This window comes from Labrus mixtus, chromosome 11 (genome assembly GCF_963584025.1).
Source record: "Labrus mixtus chromosome 11, fLabMix1.1, whole genome shotgun sequence".
NCBI lineage: Eukaryota > Metazoa > Chordata > Actinopteri > Labriformes > Labridae > Labrus > Labrus mixtus.
The window spans coordinates 7,651,052-7,670,369 of record NC_083622.1 but is presented as its reverse complement, the minus strand read 5'-3'; the positions used below and the strand labels follow the sequence as shown (position 1 = coordinate 7,670,369).

Genomic DNA, 19,318 nt, shown 5'->3' with positions numbered 1-19,318 from the left:
CTCAGAGACCACTGGCTTTGCTCATACAGTAAGTCTGCACTCTGGGAGAAAAAAAACCAAAAGGTAAATTGTCGAGTTTTGAGTTATTCAGCTCCCCTCTGGATTCCCCCCCCCCCCGACACACTGTCAGATTTACAGCCTGTGCTGTACCACTCGTACTCCCTCCTTGTGTAATGGCCGGCTGTGAATCACTGTCCAAACCTGTGATGTCACCTCCGAGGCTCCAACACAACGTCATGTCGGCTCCAAAAGTGTACGAGCTTCACTGCTGCACGTCCTTTGACAAACGCTATCAGTATAATGTTCTCACTCAGCCAGCGGCGCTCCATGCTGTTACTCGTCACCGAAAATGAGGCGGTCGCCATAGAGACGAGGTTGGGCCTAAAGCCTCGTGTACTGGCGGGCATGGATTTGTCTCCTCACCCTGCTCTCTCTCTCTCGCTCTCTACCTCTTTCTTCCTCTCATGTAACTCCTCCCTCAGTCTCTCTCTCCCTCTCTCTCTCTCTGAACGTTTGAAGTCACATGGCCAAAGTGACAGACCTGCTTCCTTCCTTATCCCTAGAGCCACACCGGGTTGTAACGGCACACTGGTATGATAGCTGTTAGTGTGATCTGCTGTAATTGAGGCCAGCGGACCAACACAGCCGTTCAGTTTCTTACCTTGTAGTTACGGCAGGTGGGGTTGAAGGCGTTGGTACCGCAGGCGAAAAGCGTCTCGTCGTTGCGCGGCACCAGCACTTTGATATAGTTGTAACATTCATCCTGTCAGGAGGGGGGGGGGGGACGGGGGGGGAACAGGTTGACGTTAATGTACACACATCAAAGCAGAACACACAGCAGGCAGAGACAGTGTGCTTTCTGTTTTACAGCCATTATCATAATCCCCCAGACTGATTCCTGTTGTCTCACTGTAGCTCTGCGGAGGAACATACTGTGCCCAAAGCCCCATCCTGTCCTCCCCTGATGGATGTGAGCCCCCGATTCTGATAAGCTAGCTGCACACCTTTGCTTATTACAAAACTTCACTGAGCAGGAAAGGAAGGCAGAGGCAAAGGAGGAGAGCCAGAGGAGCGAGGAATAAAACCAGATAGAGAGAGAGGAGAGAGCGAGAGAGAGAGAGAGAGAGAGAGAGAGAGAGAGAGAGAGAGAGAGAGAGAGAGAGAGGAGCAAGAGAGAGAGAGGAGAGAGAGGAGAGAGGGAGAGAGAGGGAGAGATAGAGAGAGACAGGGAGAGAGAGAGAGAGAGATAGAGAGAGAGGGAGGGGGAGGGAGAGAGAGAGAGAGAGATAGAGAGAGAAGGATGCATATGTGTCTGCAAGATAATACTCACGCTGTTCTTCCCTCTCACAGTGCACTTCTCCACATCCTTCGTCTTCCAAGTCAGTTTCTGAAAAGCGAAACAGACAGCCAACTGTCAGCTCAGAGACAAGCTGTTTCTCTGCATCCCAGCTTTTGTTGCTCCCAATCGTTAAAAGTGCTATCACGAGGCAGCTGTGATGCAAATCTCATTTACTTCAATAAAGACGTCGCGGAAGAAAAACAAACAGAGAAAAAATATCAGCTCGTCCGTGGGCAGCTTAAAGCTGCGCTCCCTTTAGAAATAAGATCCTCTCTGCAATGTAAGGATATGTGAGAACACACACATGGGGATCTAAAGAGGATGTTTGCATCACTCCACTGGCTGTATGAGGACTCAATTAGCCTTAATTAACCTCCTTGCCAGAAGCTGTGACCCTGAAGTCCCCCCCCCCCCGTCAGCGCTGGTCGTCCAGTGTGCCGTTATAGAAAAAAAGATCCATCAGCTTGTTAACAAGCTTTGCCAGCTGAAGGTTTAATGCGCTCGCTTCCTCTGTCGGATAATTTACTGGGCCGATATTTTCTAAGAGCTCGTAAATACCTCGGAGGAAGCCGGTGGGTTTTGCAGGTCCTGGGTCCTGAATCAGGTCCCGAGTCATTCAGAAGACACTTCAAATCAAATAATCCAAAACAGAGCATGGACAGACGGGCTGCTCGATGTCTCTCTTAGTGACATCTCAACACTGCTATTCGCTCAGATCAATTCTGCAGTCTGAGCTTCAGGCCAAACCTCGGACAGAGAGGATCTTCATGCAGACTGAGACCAGAACAGGTCTTTGAATGTGGACTCACATCACAACCAGAAGTTTCAACACTGAAATAATTCCCCATTTCAGGATGCTGCTGCAAAGTCTTCTCACTCTCATCCCCGGCCTGCAGACTGCCTTCAGCGTTGCTTTGTATATTTTGTTGTAGACTCTCTCACACACACACACACACACACACACACACTTACTGAACTTACTTCAAACATGCATATCTTTACCGACTACATGTGGTCTCCCTCTTTCGTCGCACACTGTTGAACCAGGGTGTGACAAAACAAGACATCCTGAATTCAAATTCTCTGTTTTCTTTAATTTATTGTGAACGGACAGAAGTGCAAGTTACAGTTTGTTCCATGTAGTGTGAGAACGACCTGTGAGAGTTTCTGATGCATGTGGGGTATTAATCATAAAACAAAAAACAAGAGGAACACAAAACACTGAAATAAATATAATCTCCTGATTTAGAATATATCAAATCACTGAAATGAGATGCATTGGTAGAGAAGAGAGGTCAACTTTTCTTCTCCTCGCCCGCCATGCTGAGGTCTTAAATTGGACTGGAGGTGTTCTTCCCTACACCCCGACAACGAGCCCCCCCCCTCCCCTGTGGGACATTCTGATGCCTTATTGGAGCCGAGAGGTCACTCCGCTTAGACCGCCTGTCCCTGAAACACAATTTGTCCCACAGGCCCCTCGGTTCTCTTGTTGTCGAGGCTGCTTACCCACTTTATCACAAACCTTCAGTCCAGCAGTCAAATCACAAACTGCTGAAAACGAGCCAATGCAATCTGAGAGGAGGCTGAAACAAAACAGGCTTCTCTGACAACAATGCAGCAGCCAGTATGTCCTCCTTCTAACTTCAGATTCTGGTCCTGAATGCTCTGGATTTGTTTGGACCAGAGAAGGTTGTTGGTTTTAAGGCACAGCCGTTTTGGACGCCCCTCGGTTTGCCAGATATGAGAGCAGTTATCAGGTCAATCCATCAGGTGTTGCAGCGATGGAAGCGGGCAAGAGAAGTGGTTCAGATAGAAGTGATTGTACCCGACCTAAAAAGCCTCTGCATGTTTCTAATAAGCTCCACGAGCAGAAACGTGCTCAAACTAGGATCAATATTGGAGATGCTTTTGAAAAATGGAGAGAGGTTAGAACGCAGAAAGGTTTACAGACCGATGCAGAGCTGGCTAAACACTGAAGCTTCAGTGTCCACCACATGGCGACCTGCGTGAGCATCGACTCTAAAGAGGAGGGTGCAGGGGGAGAATCTGGACTGCAGTACCCATTTTAAACACTAGGTGTCAGAGTTACATATCGCTCCTTTAAAGAAGTAAAAGTTGAACAGTCTTTGACTCACTGGGTGTCGTCTCTGATCGTAAAGTTAGCACTTCTCCGTACAGAGCCATGCATGGCACATCTCCGGCGGGGCTTTGTGAGGATCTGACTCCATCCAGCAGGAGTCAGCATTATGCTAATAGGTCCTGACTCGTCCACGCTCGATTTAGTTTACTAATAATTACTTATGGCCACCGCGGCCCAGGGAGTCGGTGAAGGGGAGAATATGACAGAGTGGCCTGAGTGAAAAATGAAGAGCTGCTTGGAATGGATCTGTGATGAAGAAAAACGCACCGTTCTCTGGTGATGTGAAGCCGTCACAGACTACTGATGGAGCTCATGTAGATGGCAGGAAAAAGGAGAGGGGGAGGAATTTGATAGGAAAACCATTAAAGACTCTTCTTTGATTCTGCTATCGGTTCTCGCTGTCGGCCTGGAGGCAGCAGAAGTTTGGCTGCTGAAGAATGCATCACAAACAAACTTTCAATATCTCGTTTTTTTCTTCTTCTTAGAAAATACAGAAGAAATGAACAAACATCGCAGCGCTCACCAGCCACCTTTTTCTCTGTGCCACAGCCTGCACCCAAATCAATATTTGAGATCTCCTCGACATGGAGTGGCGGCCTTATCCGAGGGAATATCCGTGTTTAGCATTAATCTAAATACAAGCAAACAAAACTCCAGACCTTGGAGCGATTTTTATTTAAGTGCAATCATGTTTGACAAATGAGATTCAGATAGGAGGGAGCGTGCCACTTCAAAGGCTTCCGAGAGCCCCGCTCCACTCGTATTGGATAGATGTCTGCGGAGAGATTGCTCAGCACTTGAGTGAAAAGGCAGAGAAACGAGCAGGACGGGAAAATAATGAGATACAGCGTTTACTAGACGTGCTTTTTTCTCTGTGAAAACACAGTTTGGTTTTGATCAAAACAAGAGCTGAACTTCTGTTTGAAGTCGAGAGGTTTTTTTTTTTAAGTGGAGGTCCCGACACCCTGAGGGGGGGCGGGGGGGGGGGGGGTTGTGGACAATTGGCAAGAAGAGGGGGTGAAATGGAATATAAATCTAAATCATTTAATAAAACTATGAGTGACGATTACATTTTAATATGTCTGTTTGGATGTTTCTAATCAGGCATATAAAAATCTGTGTGTTCATTTTCTATACTAATCTTTAAATATAAAAAAGTGACACACACAGCTCCAGCCAATCAGAGTCGATGAGCCGCTATGAGTGACACCGATAAATTAAAAACGGACTACCTCGTTTTAAAATGAAACGAAGCAACATTGAGAGAGAAAAACACCAAAAAAAATATGTTGACTGTTCACACTGGTTATTGTTAAAGGAGCGATATGTAACTCTGACCCCTAGTGTTTGAAATGAGTACTGCAGTCCAAATTCAAAACATCGAAGAGAGCTGTCTCCCCTTGCCTGGTTAGCTCAATCAGCTCCCCGACAGGAAGCTCAGAGCACCAGGTGAGTGTTAGAGTTAGCATCACTACCAGGACATTAGCAGCTAGCTTGGCCAAAGGGAACACAGTTTCAGGTACTTTAGAGCGACTCCCACTAATGCTCTGACTCCTGGGATGATTGAAGACAGATGTTTGCGTTGGGTTCAGCCCCAGGATCCCAGGAGCCAACCAGAACACTGTGGACCAGTACTCAGTTTCAAGAGACACTTTTTTAGGAACGGTAGTACTCTGGACCCCAATATCAAACACTGAGGGAGGGGTGAGTGTGAATGGCAGCAGGGGTCGGCTGAATGCTTCCGCCATGACTCTGGACTGACTCACCTGCTGGGGGATTATCTGCTCAGATGAAGAGGCCAGATTGACAGCAAACACATGGTCCCTGCAAGAGATGGAGAGCGGAGACAGCATTAGTCCTGGATGTCTTCACTTTCTTTTTGCCAACGTCGACTCTAATCCAGGCCGTTTCACCGAAAACCTGCTTTCCAAAAAACAGCTTCTTATTGGCTCAACGGGATTGATCCAAGCTGTTCGACAACAGAGCGGGAGGCGGATTAACGGGGTTAGTTTATTGGCTTCTTAACTTCATAACCTCGAAAGTTTTCCATCACTGAAAGTTTCCCCAACTTCTGACACAACCCTCATGAATCACTTTGTGCTCTCTGTTGTGTGCCGCTGTGCAAAACACTCAGTCCATTTAGATGCATTAAGAATCCCCATACCTCTTTGGACCGGGGTTCTTGGCAGTGAGAGCACTGCGGCTTGACGTGGAGCCAGGAACTCCAGCAGAATTTATTTTTGCACAAAGAAAATGCACAGAAGAGGTGCGACCTCGTACATTTTAGATAATTAACCCGCGACATCTTGATCGAGCGAGGTGCAACGTGCAATTAGGCTGAGAGATGCACGAGGAAAGAAGTGAAACATGAAAGCTGTTTGCTGCAAATGTTCTGGGTTCCTTTCAAAGACCAACGTTTGTAAAAAAATAATTAAAAAGCGCCTGTTTCTGTCTGTGCAACCAAACCTTATTTTATTTATCACATTCTACCTCTGGATACTTTTCCCAGCATACATGTTTTTTTTTTAATCCTGATTAATCTCTTGTTATTTTGTCCCTTCAGGCTCTCCGTAGATAGTGGTCCTCAGTGTCTCCCTGTAGTCTAAGTGATGTAAAAGAAGGACACAGCTGCATCTTTGAATGTCTCATTTCACTTTAACAAACTCTCAGACAGCTCAGCTGACGAGTCCAAAGTAATATCCACCTTATGACATCACACATTGACCTTTGTTACCGTACCTTTGAGCTTTTTGACCTCACTTTGGGATCTTTAACCATTTCCTGTTTCTGGGCTTAACTTCATGTCCTGACCTTCCAACTACCATAAGGGCCTTACTTTATTTCAGAATAAAAGCACACATGAAGGAAAGTACTCCCAGCTTCAGAAAGTATCATATTTCAAAATAAAAGCCTAACAATTTTTTTTTTTAATGCAAAACAATGGAACTTCGAACATGCGATTAAAAATGTGAATAATAACGATTAAGTAATGAGAGGCAGTGTCTCACGTGAAAGGCTTTAAAATAATGTTATTACACACTAACACCAGAACAGTAGGAGTTGGTATGAACCCAAACAATGATGCAAAAATAAATAAAGTGGGAATATCAAAGAAGCCTTTTATCCTATGTCTGCAGCAGGGATCGATATCTTTCAGATTTTATTGATAACAACGACACTGCTTATGAACACTGATACACATCGATCCTCTAATTGATACTACACTCCATTAAGCCGTGCAAAAAATAGGTATCAAGCAGGTGAAAATAGCTACAATATAAAGGGATCAACATTAGAAGTAAGCTATAAAAAAAAAGTAGGAAAATGTCAGAATATCTGATACAGACAAAGTTTAAAATGTTTGTTGTAACGTTTAACTAGCAGGTGAGAGTGAGGACTGACCGGGCAGCGATGTAGAGCATGTGGTTGATCCTCAGCATCCTCTGGAAGTCCAAACCCAGACGGACGGTGTCATTGTCCGACATGAGCCCCTGGAAGCTCGGGTAGAGGTAGGAGGCTGCGACGGGGAAAGAGGAGAAGAGGGGGGGGGGGGGGAACAAGGTAAGGTTATCATCATGTTGATGCACCTTCGGTTGGTTTGTTGGGTCAGATTTTAACGCACAATACGAGTCCAAAAGCCCTCTCTACTACTCTTTGTGTCTGTACCTTTAAATATGTAAATGAGCGGTGTCTGACCACGCCCCCTCTCTGGAAGGGCTTGGGTGTGCTCGGGCTTTCTCGCTCCATGTCCTATTGTTTACGGTGAGAAGGCAGACTCAGAGGGCAGAACAAACACCTAGCTGTGGGAGTGTCACCCACCTGGGGGAGGGGTTACTGTCATTTGTGATGTCATGAAGGGAAAATCTCCAAACGGCCCGTTTGAGCACACATTTTCTGAAAAGTGGAGCAGGGAAAAGATGGAGAGGATGGACTTTTCTCATCATTTGGGGGGTTTGTAGACAGACTAGAGACACATATTAGAGTTAGAGAAACATTGTGGATTTTGAATAATATGAGACCTTTAAGGTTAAAAAAATGTTTTGGAAACTGCCCGAGTTAAAGCCAGACTAATTAGAGATCATTTAAGTATTATCTCAAACTGTTAAACACCCAGGGCAGCTCTTGGCTCGACGTTTATCCACATCTAATCAGCTTAAAAAGAGCATTACATTGCTGCCGTTTAAGCAACACTAAACCAAGGTTATAATTCTGCCTCCTGTGCTGATCAAATCTGCAGCGTTCCCCGCATGCTAATGTGCACTTGTGGAGGTGGATGAAGAAGTGGAGAAAAACAGCATCTCGAGTTGCAAAACGAGCCGTCGGTGTCACAGAAGTCAGTCTGATTTAAATAAAAGGCTCCGGGGCGAGGAGTTCAGAACTGTTCAGTCTGAGGCGTGAGCCAAATCGGGACGCTGGAAACAAAAACATGTCGATGGAAAGTCAGCCGCACTCCGTCGTCGCCACAAAGACGGAGGTGTGTTGTTTTCAAATGTAGGTTGACCGGACAGACGTCGTGTCGTCACGCTGCGACAGAACCATCCTGAAAAACCTGCTTCACACATGAAACACTGTGTTTAAAAAAAGGAAGACAGCAATATCGGTCACTGCACGCAGGATGCATTAACTGCAGAGGGAATCAGGTGTGTTCAAGCTAAGAAAAAGACGTGTGTGAGGCAGCACCGGAAAAAAAAAAAATCTGTCAAGAGAAGATGAACTGAGGGGAAGTGGTGCAAAGAGAAAGAGTTATATAATATCTGCCGGATGCTTGCACTTTTATTCTCCCTCTCCTCGTCTGAATCTACATTTTTTTTTTATCTTGCCCAAACTGAAGCTCAGTGGAGGGACATTTTAATTTAAAGAACAGGCGAGGCTGCCCAGTGCTTTAAATACCAGCACGACAGTCAGTAAGTAGATGGACAAGCTTCAGAAACATCCAATAACATTTTTTTCTTTTTTTAAAAAGGATGCTCCAGGCAGAATTTAAATTGGCCGGCTCAATCCTGACATCAGGCTGTCTTCACATCAGACTTCCCCTGCTGCTTCCTCTTTTTTTTTTTCTTCTTCTTCTTCTTCTTCTGCAGACGGAGCCCAAGCTTGAGCTCAAGGCCACAGCTCTCTGGATATGTTAAGTACTGTGTTAAGTGCCCTCCAGTCTCCCATCTGACCTGTGCGGCGGCTGCTGCTGCTGCTGAATTAGCAATCCCCGCTAGAAATGCACCACCATCTGAAATGAGTCTCTCTCTGCAGGGAGCCGTGCGTTCCCCCTCACCGCTGGTCTCGAATCGACTGTTTAAAGATTTAAAACGCCTAACGTCTGTCTGAGTGCTGGACCTTACTGTGCGGCCTTGGTGAAGAGACTCCCGGCGGCTCATCCACCCGCCCGCCCTGCTACACTCCCTCCTGGCACATGAGGATTTCTAATTACTCCTCACCCTCTGAAGTTTAGGAGGTCAAAGCTCGAGGAAAAAAATCCAGGAGCAGGTGATGGTTTCCAGAGTTATTTAAGACCGCAGCCTCTGGGAACATGTGCACGCAGTCGGCCACAGAGTCAGACCTCATGAGGCGTATTAGCTCTGCATTAGAAAGTCATGGTTGCTGCAAACTTTTAAAAATCAAATTCAAGCCTCTTAAAGACACGGAAAAATATCAATTTATACCTTATTTACATCCTGTAGCATCTGAGCTTTTCTTTGTTTTTGTTTTTTTTAAATACTTTATGATCCCTGAGCGGAAGATCTGGTTTACACTCTGTTATTGAGAAACATACTCCTCACACACATGGGCCTGAATCACACACATGCACAAACAGGACCTGTGGACATTAATGTCAGAGTGAGGCTGCTACAAGGGGAGCAAGCCAGAGCTGTTGGAGGTTCAGTGCTTTGCTCAAGGGCACCTCTTCAGTACTCTGGAAGCGTACCTGGCACTTTCCCAGCTCCCAGACCAGCTTCCATATTATGATCCACACCGAGACTTGAACCAGTGACCCTCCGGTTCCTGACCTTCCAGACTGAGCTACTTCTGCCTGTTTTTGAAGGCCTCTGGGGCTTTGAGTCCAAATGTCTGAAGTTTCAAAGCTTTTTTTTTTGCAGATCTTGAAAGTCACCTCCTAATCAGAATTTGCTCCTGCCAACCATTCCCCAGTATTTTTTTTTATCTTGCATCCAAATTTCATGACCTTGCATTTCCTCTCTCTTTGTTGCTGGTTTGTGAATGGGTCCTTTAATGCTCTGCTGTAAATGCCACGAATTTCAGCTAAGGTCAGAAATGACGGCCTGAAATGGTCTGTGAGAAATGGGCTCTAATTAAAGAAAGCTCAGAAGCTAGCTATTGCCACCAACAGGCTCAGATTGCTTCTCTTAGCCTGCATTCACACCGAAGCTGTTTGGTCTGTTTGAAATGAACTCTAGTGCGGCCCAAAGAACCGAACTCTGGTCCGCTTTAACAACACGAGGTCTCGCTTCGCTTCCAAGTGCACCAGAGTTCAGTTCGCCGTAGGTGAAAACACTTTCCAGATCAAACAAGGGAGATGAACCAAAAAGCAGTGCATTGTGGGTTGAATTTGGCCATCTGTAAAAGATCTCACAGGTTTGCTGAGTGTGGCTAACTTTAGCATTGCTAAGACTTTTGAAAGTCAGCGTACTTCTAGTGATGAAAGACAAAACAGAAAACTCAAAGTACTTGGTCTTTTTCCATTCTCTGGTTCTTAAAAAATTTCAAAATACTCCCCCAAAAAAAACATCAACCAGAATTTACATTACAACAGGTCAACGTCCACATGTCTGTCCGATATGCCAGTTTAACCTCACACAGTCGACATATAACTTTATCTCTGTTTCATAGATCTAAATACTGACTGCGCCACAGGATGCTATTCTTCCACTGTCCTGTTGGGAACTTCGAGGGTCACAGTTCAGCATTCGGCCGGATGACAGCAGCCACTGACCGCAGCTACAGCCCCAACTAGTGGCCAACACAACATCTGACGGGCTTTGGTGCGCTCGACAAATTGCAGTGTGAAAGCAAACCGAACCAATTGAAAAATGCGACATATGCTTGTTACAACTTCACCGCTGAATCCAGCAGACGTCATCTGTGAATGACACCTCAGTGTCTGCAAACAGAGACGATCCCTACAGACCTTTTTCATTGAATTAGGATCCTTTTGTTAACCAGAAACATCTGTTCAGTCACAACCTGGAAGCAACCACACAACAAAACCAGACATTTTTAGAGTGATTGAGTAGCAGGTCAACTGCTGTCTTGATTCTAATTTTAATTTAATTTGGTGACTTTGATGGTTTTACGTCAGTTTGGTATCAATAGGATATTTATGTAACAGACAATAACACATAAGAGAGTTATTTGGGGAAGCAAAGGACAAGAGACTCCACTGTCCTGTGAGGTAAGATGGAAGCAGCTCCAGGAAGTGAAATATCTCCAAACCTACTGAGAGCAGAGTCACAGAGAGAGACGGAGCGAAGGTGAGTCCTCTGCACACTTTCCAAAAGAAGAAGAAGAAGAAGAACTGGGCTATAATTTCATAGACTGCCCTCTGATGAAGTACGGAGATTCGTAATGGATATCTCAGAGAGCTGCGCGGGACCTTTTGGTCTCTCTGTCACCTGCTGGAACCACAGGTGACAAATGACTCTCATTACACCTGGGACCGAGCTCCACATATAGCACTATTAGCACAGCTATTTCTGCTAATGGTGGCGTTACTCTCTTCCAGATAGATCAATTACAGCGCGCGGGCCGTGGTCTCAGCCACCTCTTAAATCAATTATGGGCCATTACATTTAGTACCAGGACCTCTTGTGTGGACCTCCTCCGTGATTGGGTGCCACTGACGGGTCCCCAGGGTGTTCTGAGGAAGCGCTGTCCTTAAGAGTGTCATGTTGAAGGGTGTCTGAGATCCTCCTCAGTCAAAGTCTCATCGAGTGATGTCGCATGGAGGATCATTCAAGTCTTCACAGACTGTCACGCTTTAACTGTTAACTGACTGTCATTGTTAAGAAAAGAGGAAGAAGAAGAGTACAAACAAGAAGGAGGAAGAGGAGGAGGAGGAGGAGGAGGAGGAAGGGGAGGGGGAGGATGAGTAGGAGAAGGAGGAGGAAGAGGAAGAAGAGGAGGAGGAATAGAAGGAGGAGGAGGATGAGGAGGAGGAGGAATAGAAGGAGGAGGAGGAGGAAGAAGAGGAGGAGGAAGAGGAGGAAGAGGAGGAGGAGGAAGAGGAGGAAGAGGAGGAAGGGGAGGGGGAGGATGAGTAGGAGAAGGAGGAGGAAGAGGAAGAAGAGGAGGAGGAATAGAAGGAGGAGGAGGATGAGGAGGAGGAGGAATAGAAGGAGGAGGAGGAGGAAGAAGAGGAGGAGGAAGAGGAGGATGAGGAGGAGGAGGAGGAAGAGGAGTAGGAGAAAGAGGAGGAGAAAGAGGATGAGGAGGAGGAGGAAGAAGAGGAGGAGGAAGAGGAGGAAGAGGAGGATGAGGAGGAGGAGGAGAAAGAGGAAGAGGATGAGGAGGAGGAGGAGGAGGAGAAAGAGGAAGAGGAGGACGAGGAGGACGAGGAGGATGAGGAGGAGGAGGAGGAAGAGGAGGAGAAGGAAGAGGAGGAGGAGGATGAGGAGGATGAGAAAGACGAAGAGGAGGAAGAGGAGGAATGAAAAGGGAGAGAGGACATGAAGATGAAACAAGACAGGGAAGAAGTAAAAGAAGAGAGGAGTAGGAGGACATGAAGAAGAAGAAGACAGAAAAGAAGAACAAGTCAAGAAGAAATGAGAGGAGGAGGAGGAGGAGGAGGAGGAGGAGGAGGAGGACAGGACTGTGCCTGAGTCTGCTTGAAGAAGTTGGTCTCGGGGACGTTTCAGGTGTACTCGAGTACGGTCCGCGGTAGATGTGAATGCAACCGTGCTCAAACAAGGAAGTGGACCACTTGATGACGTCATTTGAAACGTCCCGTTTCCTCCTCTGAGCTGCACGGTAGATGTGGACGCAGGAAGAGGGTCGTTGTTGGCGTCTCAGAAACAACAAAAAACATCCACAGTTAGCAGGATGGACTCAGCCCGGTGGTTGCCATGGTTGCTTCTTCTTCTTCTTCTTTCAGCTTTTTGGCCCTTTTGCAAACCAAATGTGTGCATGCTGCCCCCTGCTGTATCGGACTGTGTACAAACGCAAGTGTACTCGGGTACAGAGCGATGTTGCTAATGTGAACACTGATCAGCGGGGGAAAGGGGAGGGACACGGTACAAAACAATCGTGCCTAATGTGAAAAACGCCCTTACTTGGCCCCGCAGCCTTTGGTCATGAGCGCTGTACAATTGAGGTGTTCCAAAAAAGATGTAAAAAATGTTTTCTGTAGCTTTGAGATGTCGCACGGTAATGATGTGAAATTCCTTTTTCTTAATACTTGTAAATAAAGTTCATTCTCCAGTACGTTACAGGGTCGAATCTTTCCTCCAATGTAAACAAACTGACAGACGTGCTTCATGTTTGTTTCTGGTTCGTCTTCTTTGGTTTAAAAGTCACTTTTCACATCCAGCAAACAAAAACAAAACAAATCTGAGGGAAGTAATGAACCAGGCGCTGAATGAAAACTCTGCAAACATGCCCTTAACCACGTCCACCTCTGTAAGCCGTGCTCCCCTGCGAGGACTGATTATGCTTAAGTGACCCTCGCTTCACTTTTGCATCCCACTGCTGAAGACAAGGATCACCATGGCAACGCAAACACAATTCAAGAAACTCACTCTCTCTGCCCACGATGCTGATTGGTTCCAGGTCTTGGGGGAACGGCGTGGCTCCTGAGGACAGCCGAGGTAAGAAGGCGGCCACGGTGAGAGCCAGGACGGCGGGCAGGACGGGCGGAGGCGAGCCGGGCGTCAGCCTCATGTTGGCAGTGGAGGTGAGACCTCAGCAGAAACACATGGCCCCCTCAGCGGATTCACCTCCCACCTGAAGAGAGACACAAGGGGAGCAGGGTTTAGGGCGGGTTTCACTTTCTGCTATCACACAATGATTGGACGATGCTTAAAGTTTTGCAGCATGTGAAGTCTGATTCCAACACACTGTAAGTTCTGAGGGCCCACTGGACTGCCAAGATGCAGTAGTGCACACACACACACACACACACACACACACACACACACACACAGTAGAATGAGTCAGAGAGAGAAGCAGACACAGTGAGGGAGGAGACAGGGAGAGGAGGCGAGCCCCTAAGGGCCATGACAATCGGGATGACTGCCTCATTTATAGCCCGCCAACGTCTTTCACAGGTGACTTAGCACAATTAAACCTTCCCCTTATCAAGAAGAACACCTCGCTCCACCTGCGATAACATTCACTCGTCTGTGTGTGTGTGTGTGTGTGTGTGTGTGTGTGTGTGTGTGTGTGTGATCACTGCATGAAGGTCTTTGGTTTAAATCAGTCAGTTATGTGAGGACGCTCTCTGAAACTCAATCTGACAGTAAAAAGGACCGAAGGTTCACAAGCTAACAAACCGCCAGATCAGGGTTCTGATGCACACTCGGGGTGTGTGTGTGGGGTAAACCGGTTTCAGTACCGCCCACGGGGATTACAACACTGGTTGTTAAAAACCTAAAAGCCACAGTTACGTCGTGGGAAAAGATTGTTGACCAACATTTCTCGTCAACAAAATATTCCCTGCCACAGTTTGTTTCGCGCGGGACTCTGACCTCGGCCAGCGTTAAAGATCGGATGTTTTGTGCCGCCGGCTGACACTCAAAGCGGACTATCACAGCCTCTAACAAACGTCATCTGACTCCACAAACGCTGGAAGGCCATTCTGGAGTCTGTTGGGGCCCTAGGCCGAAATAAAAAGGGGGGCCTTCCAACCAGCGTTCATCACCATCATGTCTGAGAGTGTCTCGTCGCTTACTCCTCTTCCTCTTTATTTCCAGTTTCTTTTTTCTCTCCTATGATTCCTCTATATTTGATCTGTTGACTTTCATTGAAAAACTTTGGGTTTTTTTTGTGCACACTTTGTGCCACTGCTCTGGTTTGACTTTGTGAGCCCCCTACTGCTCTGGGGCCCCCGAGCAGTTGCCTGCCATGCCTGTTGCCGAGCAGCACCTCTAGTCAGAGCAGCGGCTTTTAACCATTAGGTAATATATGACAGTTAGTGCATCTTCCTTAAAGAAAAGGTCAAACACTGAATGAAAAAAAGCCAGGGCTTTAACATGTATAGAAATTGAAGGATGCTCGTATAAAAAGGTAACAATGTGATTAATAAAGAACAGTAACTGTAAATGCAAACCGTCATGAAGTCACAAAGTCGACAAAGGTTAAAAAAACACAAGATTCTGTTGAGATTCAAATCTCTTTTCAAAGTCTAATATTTAAAATCTGCACTGAAACACACAGACACTGGATGCATGTGCCGAGTTAGTTCACAATCTAGAGAGTGCAGGATTTCATTGGCTTGGAAAACATTTAAAGTTCCTGCATCTGGGGGGCGCCGGTAGCCTAGTGGTTAGTCAGTGCACCCAAATGTACGGCGGCTGTAGTGGCTCATTTTTCCTCTCTCTCTCTCTCTCTCTCTCTCTCTCTCTCTCTCTCTCTCTCTCTCTCTCTCCTGGATGCATTCAAAATCTGATCACCCGTTTGTTGCGTCATGGTCGGACTTGAACTCCTTTTGTAAAGCCATCTTGCTCACCTCCGTGGACTCCATGTCAGGGATTTAAAAAACTCACTAAATGGTTTGTCCAAAAAAAGAGAGCGCCCTGAGAGCGGCTTACGTTCAGATTACAGTTGCCGTTGAGTGTCTACGTGGCAGTAATTAAGAGCTCTGGCTGAGACGGTGCACAAATGTTAATTTCCACATCTGTTTGATATCAGAGGGACGAGACAGTGACAGATGGGCGGCAGAGGGATTTGTCAAAACAAACTCCAACCTGTGATGACCCGTGCTCGCTGCCAGCTTATTGAGGCCAGCGTGTCCTCGGCAGGGGTCCTGGTCCGGCGTTACAGGGTTGATGTAGTGTGTCGCTTGGCAGAGAGACTCGGGCCACACGGTTTTAAGTGGGAGCAGAAAATCAAGTCAACAGAGACATGAACTGTCATCAATACTGATAATAGCCCGCTCATTAAAATGCAGAGGAGAAAAGCTGCGTTTAGCGATGAGGTCAAGCGATGAGCGCAGCGCCATAAATCGAGGGCGAGTGGGCGGATGTCTGCTGGTGTTTACTCTGTGAATTACAACAGCTTGTGTGGCCTGCCTGAGGCGATGTATGAGGACGGTAGACCTGATGGATGAGCGCCGTGTGTGCTATGATTTGGAGGGTTTTTGTCGTCCTGCCAGTCAGGACAGTCAAATAGATGATGTCATAGCAGTATTACTACAACAGACGGAAGCAAGATAGCATTTAAAAGAAGAGTTAAGGTCTGACCATGATGCCTCACATTTTTTCAGTTCCTTTGCTCGGGTAAGGAAACTCAGTTTGTCCTGGCTTGGATGGATACAATAAACGCTTTACGCAGCGAACTTTAGATATCTCCAGCGCTCTTGTGCCATCTTTGGGAATTTATCCACTGAGGAATTATGACTGTCAGAAAAGAATTTCAGACTTATCTCTCGGCCCTGACCTGGATTCTTTTCTGACACGACAGTAAACACACAGGCATCTTGATGTCTCTTTATGACCCAGCAAAGCAAACAAAAGTTTGCCTGATCGTTATCTTTAACGAATGATACCACCGCCTCGCTGGGTAGGAGACAAAGCCTTGTCCTTCATTTTCCTCTGCAAAGATTGTCGATGAGTGTGTCGATTTGTTTGACTGTTGTCGCTGGTTTTCTCATGAAACCCCGGTTAAATTCTCGAAAACAATTGATATGAAGTTATCTCAGGAAAACCAGAAGTTCTAACCCAAGAAATTATTTGAGATCTTGAAAAAAAGGAGGACAGAATGTGCTTGTAATCAAAGGCAAATGGATTCAATTGAAATGTTTGAATGCATGTCCTGTTTGGGCTTCCATAGAAAACTTTGACTCACATGTTTTACTTTTAAAACATCTGAATCATGAAGGTTGGCAAAGGAGTTTGTACCCAGCTGGATTTTTAAAAAAAGGATTGAAAAGAAGGAGGTTGGCAATAGACCAACCAACTTAGTATTCAGAGTTCGGTACGGTCTTTATGGAGTCTGACATATGAAATATGAACATAAATACTGATGTGAATATGTGCAGACAACCACAGAGCAACATGAGCAGAACACAGATGGGACATTTCATGCCTGTGAGGGAGGAAGGAAGGGAGGCAGAGATCATTAATTGTCAACCTGGGTAGTTAGCTAACGGAAGGCAGCCAGCAGAGTGATGATGATGATGATGATGCAAAACAAGACAACCACAGTGATTACAAGAGCTTATGCAACACCAGTCATACACCCTGAAACTCAAGCTAACACTTCTACTAAGAGCCAAAGTGCATCATGTAGTTTCCTACCAGCTGTATCCTCAGCCTGAACAGGTTTTACTGCATGTACCACGTCTGGCTTCAGCTGCAGGGTAACGCTCTGTGACGTGAAGAGGGCTCTGCCTCCAGGCCGTATTAAACTCAGGATTAAAGAATGGATCGCCCAAGTCATTGCAACACTTACAGAAGTGTGTTAGTAAGCCGCACAGTCAACGCACACAGAAAGCACGCAATCATGGGCTGTAATAATAAACACAAACGAGCTTCCTTCGGCTGCCGGTTGCTGTAGAACCAGTTTGTCTGAACTCCAACGGCCCCGAGACTTTTTCCACAGGGTGTCTGCTCAGAGAGGGAGTTGGCCAAGTAAGAACAAAGGTCTGTGATGATGTCAAAACAAATGATGGAGCAGTCAGCCAACTCGGTTTACAATCAGATCGGGATCTTTGGAGAAACTCTGATGTGATGACATATATTCACTAATGTACAACGCCGGGCCACATTACAAAGTGCTCCACTTTACTAACGTATATCTTTCAATTTCTTCACTATGTGTAGTTGTTAAAGAGTAGAAAATATATCCTCCTAAAAGCTCTGTATGCCACTGTGAAAGTTTTAGATCTGGAGCCTCAAACAGTACCCTGCACACAGTAAACAAGGGTTACATATACAGTAGATTACATCACATACTGTGAAAAACAGAGGTGGGAAAAAAATGATTTATGTAAAAATCGAGATTCTTATCTTCTGAGAATTCAAATAGTTTAATACCTTCCAAAAGTCAATTATTTTTTAAAATTTGGCTAATCAGTCAGTCACTCCCTGCTAAGTGCTAATGCTAGCTCTTTAAGTAGAATCAGTAAAGCGCAAAAAGAGCAGCAATACATTCAGCCAGTCTCACAGATGACTGGAGTAGATCCTGAAGTATGGACTAATTCATAAATAGACTTTGAATCATGAATCCAGAATCATTTAGGATCGAAAATAGATTCTCAATCGAATTGTGACCCCAAGAATCAAAATCGAATCGAATCTTGAGACACCCAAAGATTCCCAGCCCTAATGAAAAATAGATTTTTTAAGTAACCACTGTGTAGTAGTGGTTGATGAACCAACGTTAACACATGATGGATATACCAAATGGCTGATATAAAAACGGCGAGAGATAAATGATATCTGTGTGTATAATTTCAAACATTTGTCAACATCCAAACGTTTTTTTAAGAACCAAAACTGCAGAAAACTAATGTTGGGGTGATTTGGAAACGCTGCCATCAAGGTATAAAATCCATAAGAGCGGCTCTATCTCCAAAGTTTACAACAAATCTCTGACTCAGATGTGTTTGACCTTCTCCACGATGGTCCCTGGAGTCCAAGTTCAGGGATCCGTCTGCTCGTCTCTCTCAGAGGAAGAGCCGATGTGTATGTGTGTGTGTTCGACTGCGATGTAAATGTGCCACAGAATCATCTCAGCGCTCTCTTGATTTAACCGAACACAGAGTCTAATCAGTGAACGACTTTCTCTGCAGCCCGAGGACGCAGTGAACGGCCGATGAGCTGACAGCTGTCGGAGGGAAATAAGCCACCGCTTATCCCATCTTATGTTTGCCCTCTGTGTTCCAGCGTTTGGATGTGAGGGCTCAGATCATTTTGTTTTTAATGAACTGGACTTGTTAGGCCATCTGGGAGACATCGGCAGTCGGGCCTCTTCGGGAGGGAAAAAATGTTTCTGGGACGCCGGGACTCTGCATTGATTATCTGACTTTCATTTGGATTAACTGAGAGAGAGAGCTGCGTCTGCAGATTGATAAAACATTTCCTCATAGACTGTCGGAGTCTCAAGGCTTTTAATTGTGTTAATGAAGAAAAGAGACTTAATTAATAAAAGTTTTTTGTCTTTATGGGCACAGATGAGGACTTTCAGGCTTTTGAATTTATTCGTTAACCCTTAAATTACAATATGTTCTAATGCGTCTGTCAGGGGATGAATGAGGGTCACTTAGAGAGTCAACCCTGAAGTTTCATCCTCATTCACATGGCCTAGTGGATCGAAGTAATCAAACTGCCATCAAACGACATCACACCTTGGACTCGGGTAGCTAAAAAAAGGGGTTTTAAGAAGATCAGGGAATCCAATCCTGATTCTTTTTTTTTTTTACCAGATAACATCTCCAGTTTGTGTTCAAAACATCTGAGTAGGATCACCATTACTTTGATTTAAACCAGTGGTTCTCATCTGGTCTAGCCCAGTCAGCAAACTCCAGGGTTAAAAAATGAAGCCGATGCTGACGTTCAAAATCCTGCAGTTCCTCGAGTGTCCACTAGAGGCTGGCTGCAGAAGCACAGGAAGTCACATACACACCCATTCTACAAAGCCTGTTTTTACAGCAGAGATTAACATGTTTACAG

At 45.7% G+C, this 19,318-nt stretch overlaps 2 protein-coding genes across 4 annotated transcripts in view; one reads left to right on the top strand and one right to left on the bottom strand.

Moving 5' to 3' along the window:
* sema6e (sema domain, transmembrane domain (TM), and cytoplasmic domain, (semaphorin) 6E) overlaps nt 1–19,318 on the bottom strand; it is a 175,666-nt gene that overhangs the window by 63,559 nt on the left and 92,789 nt on the right. For all 3 annotated transcript variants that reach the window (XM_061049778.1, XM_061049780.1, XM_061049779.1), the window contains 5 exons: nt 13,226–13,430; nt 6,882–6,996; nt 5,246–5,303; nt 1,331–1,387; nt 662–763 (listed from right to left, as the gene is read on the bottom strand). In XM_061049778.1, the coding sequence (XP_060905761.1) occupies nt 662–763; nt 1,331–1,387; nt 5,246–5,303; nt 6,882–6,996; nt 13,226–13,367 (474 nt within the window). In that variant the 5' untranslated portion in view covers nt 13,368–13,430. The remainder of the gene's footprint in view (nt 1–661; nt 764–1,330; nt 1,388–5,245; nt 5,304–6,881; nt 6,997–13,225; nt 13,431–19,318) is intronic.
* Nucleotides 11,537–12,142, top strand: LOC132983108 (cilia- and flagella-associated protein 251-like; the record flags this gene model as incomplete). Its single annotated transcript, XM_061049353.1, is given in 1 exon segment — nt 11,537–12,142. A coding segment is annotated over 1 exon segment (606 nt), but the record flags the coding sequence as incomplete, so codon positions are not given.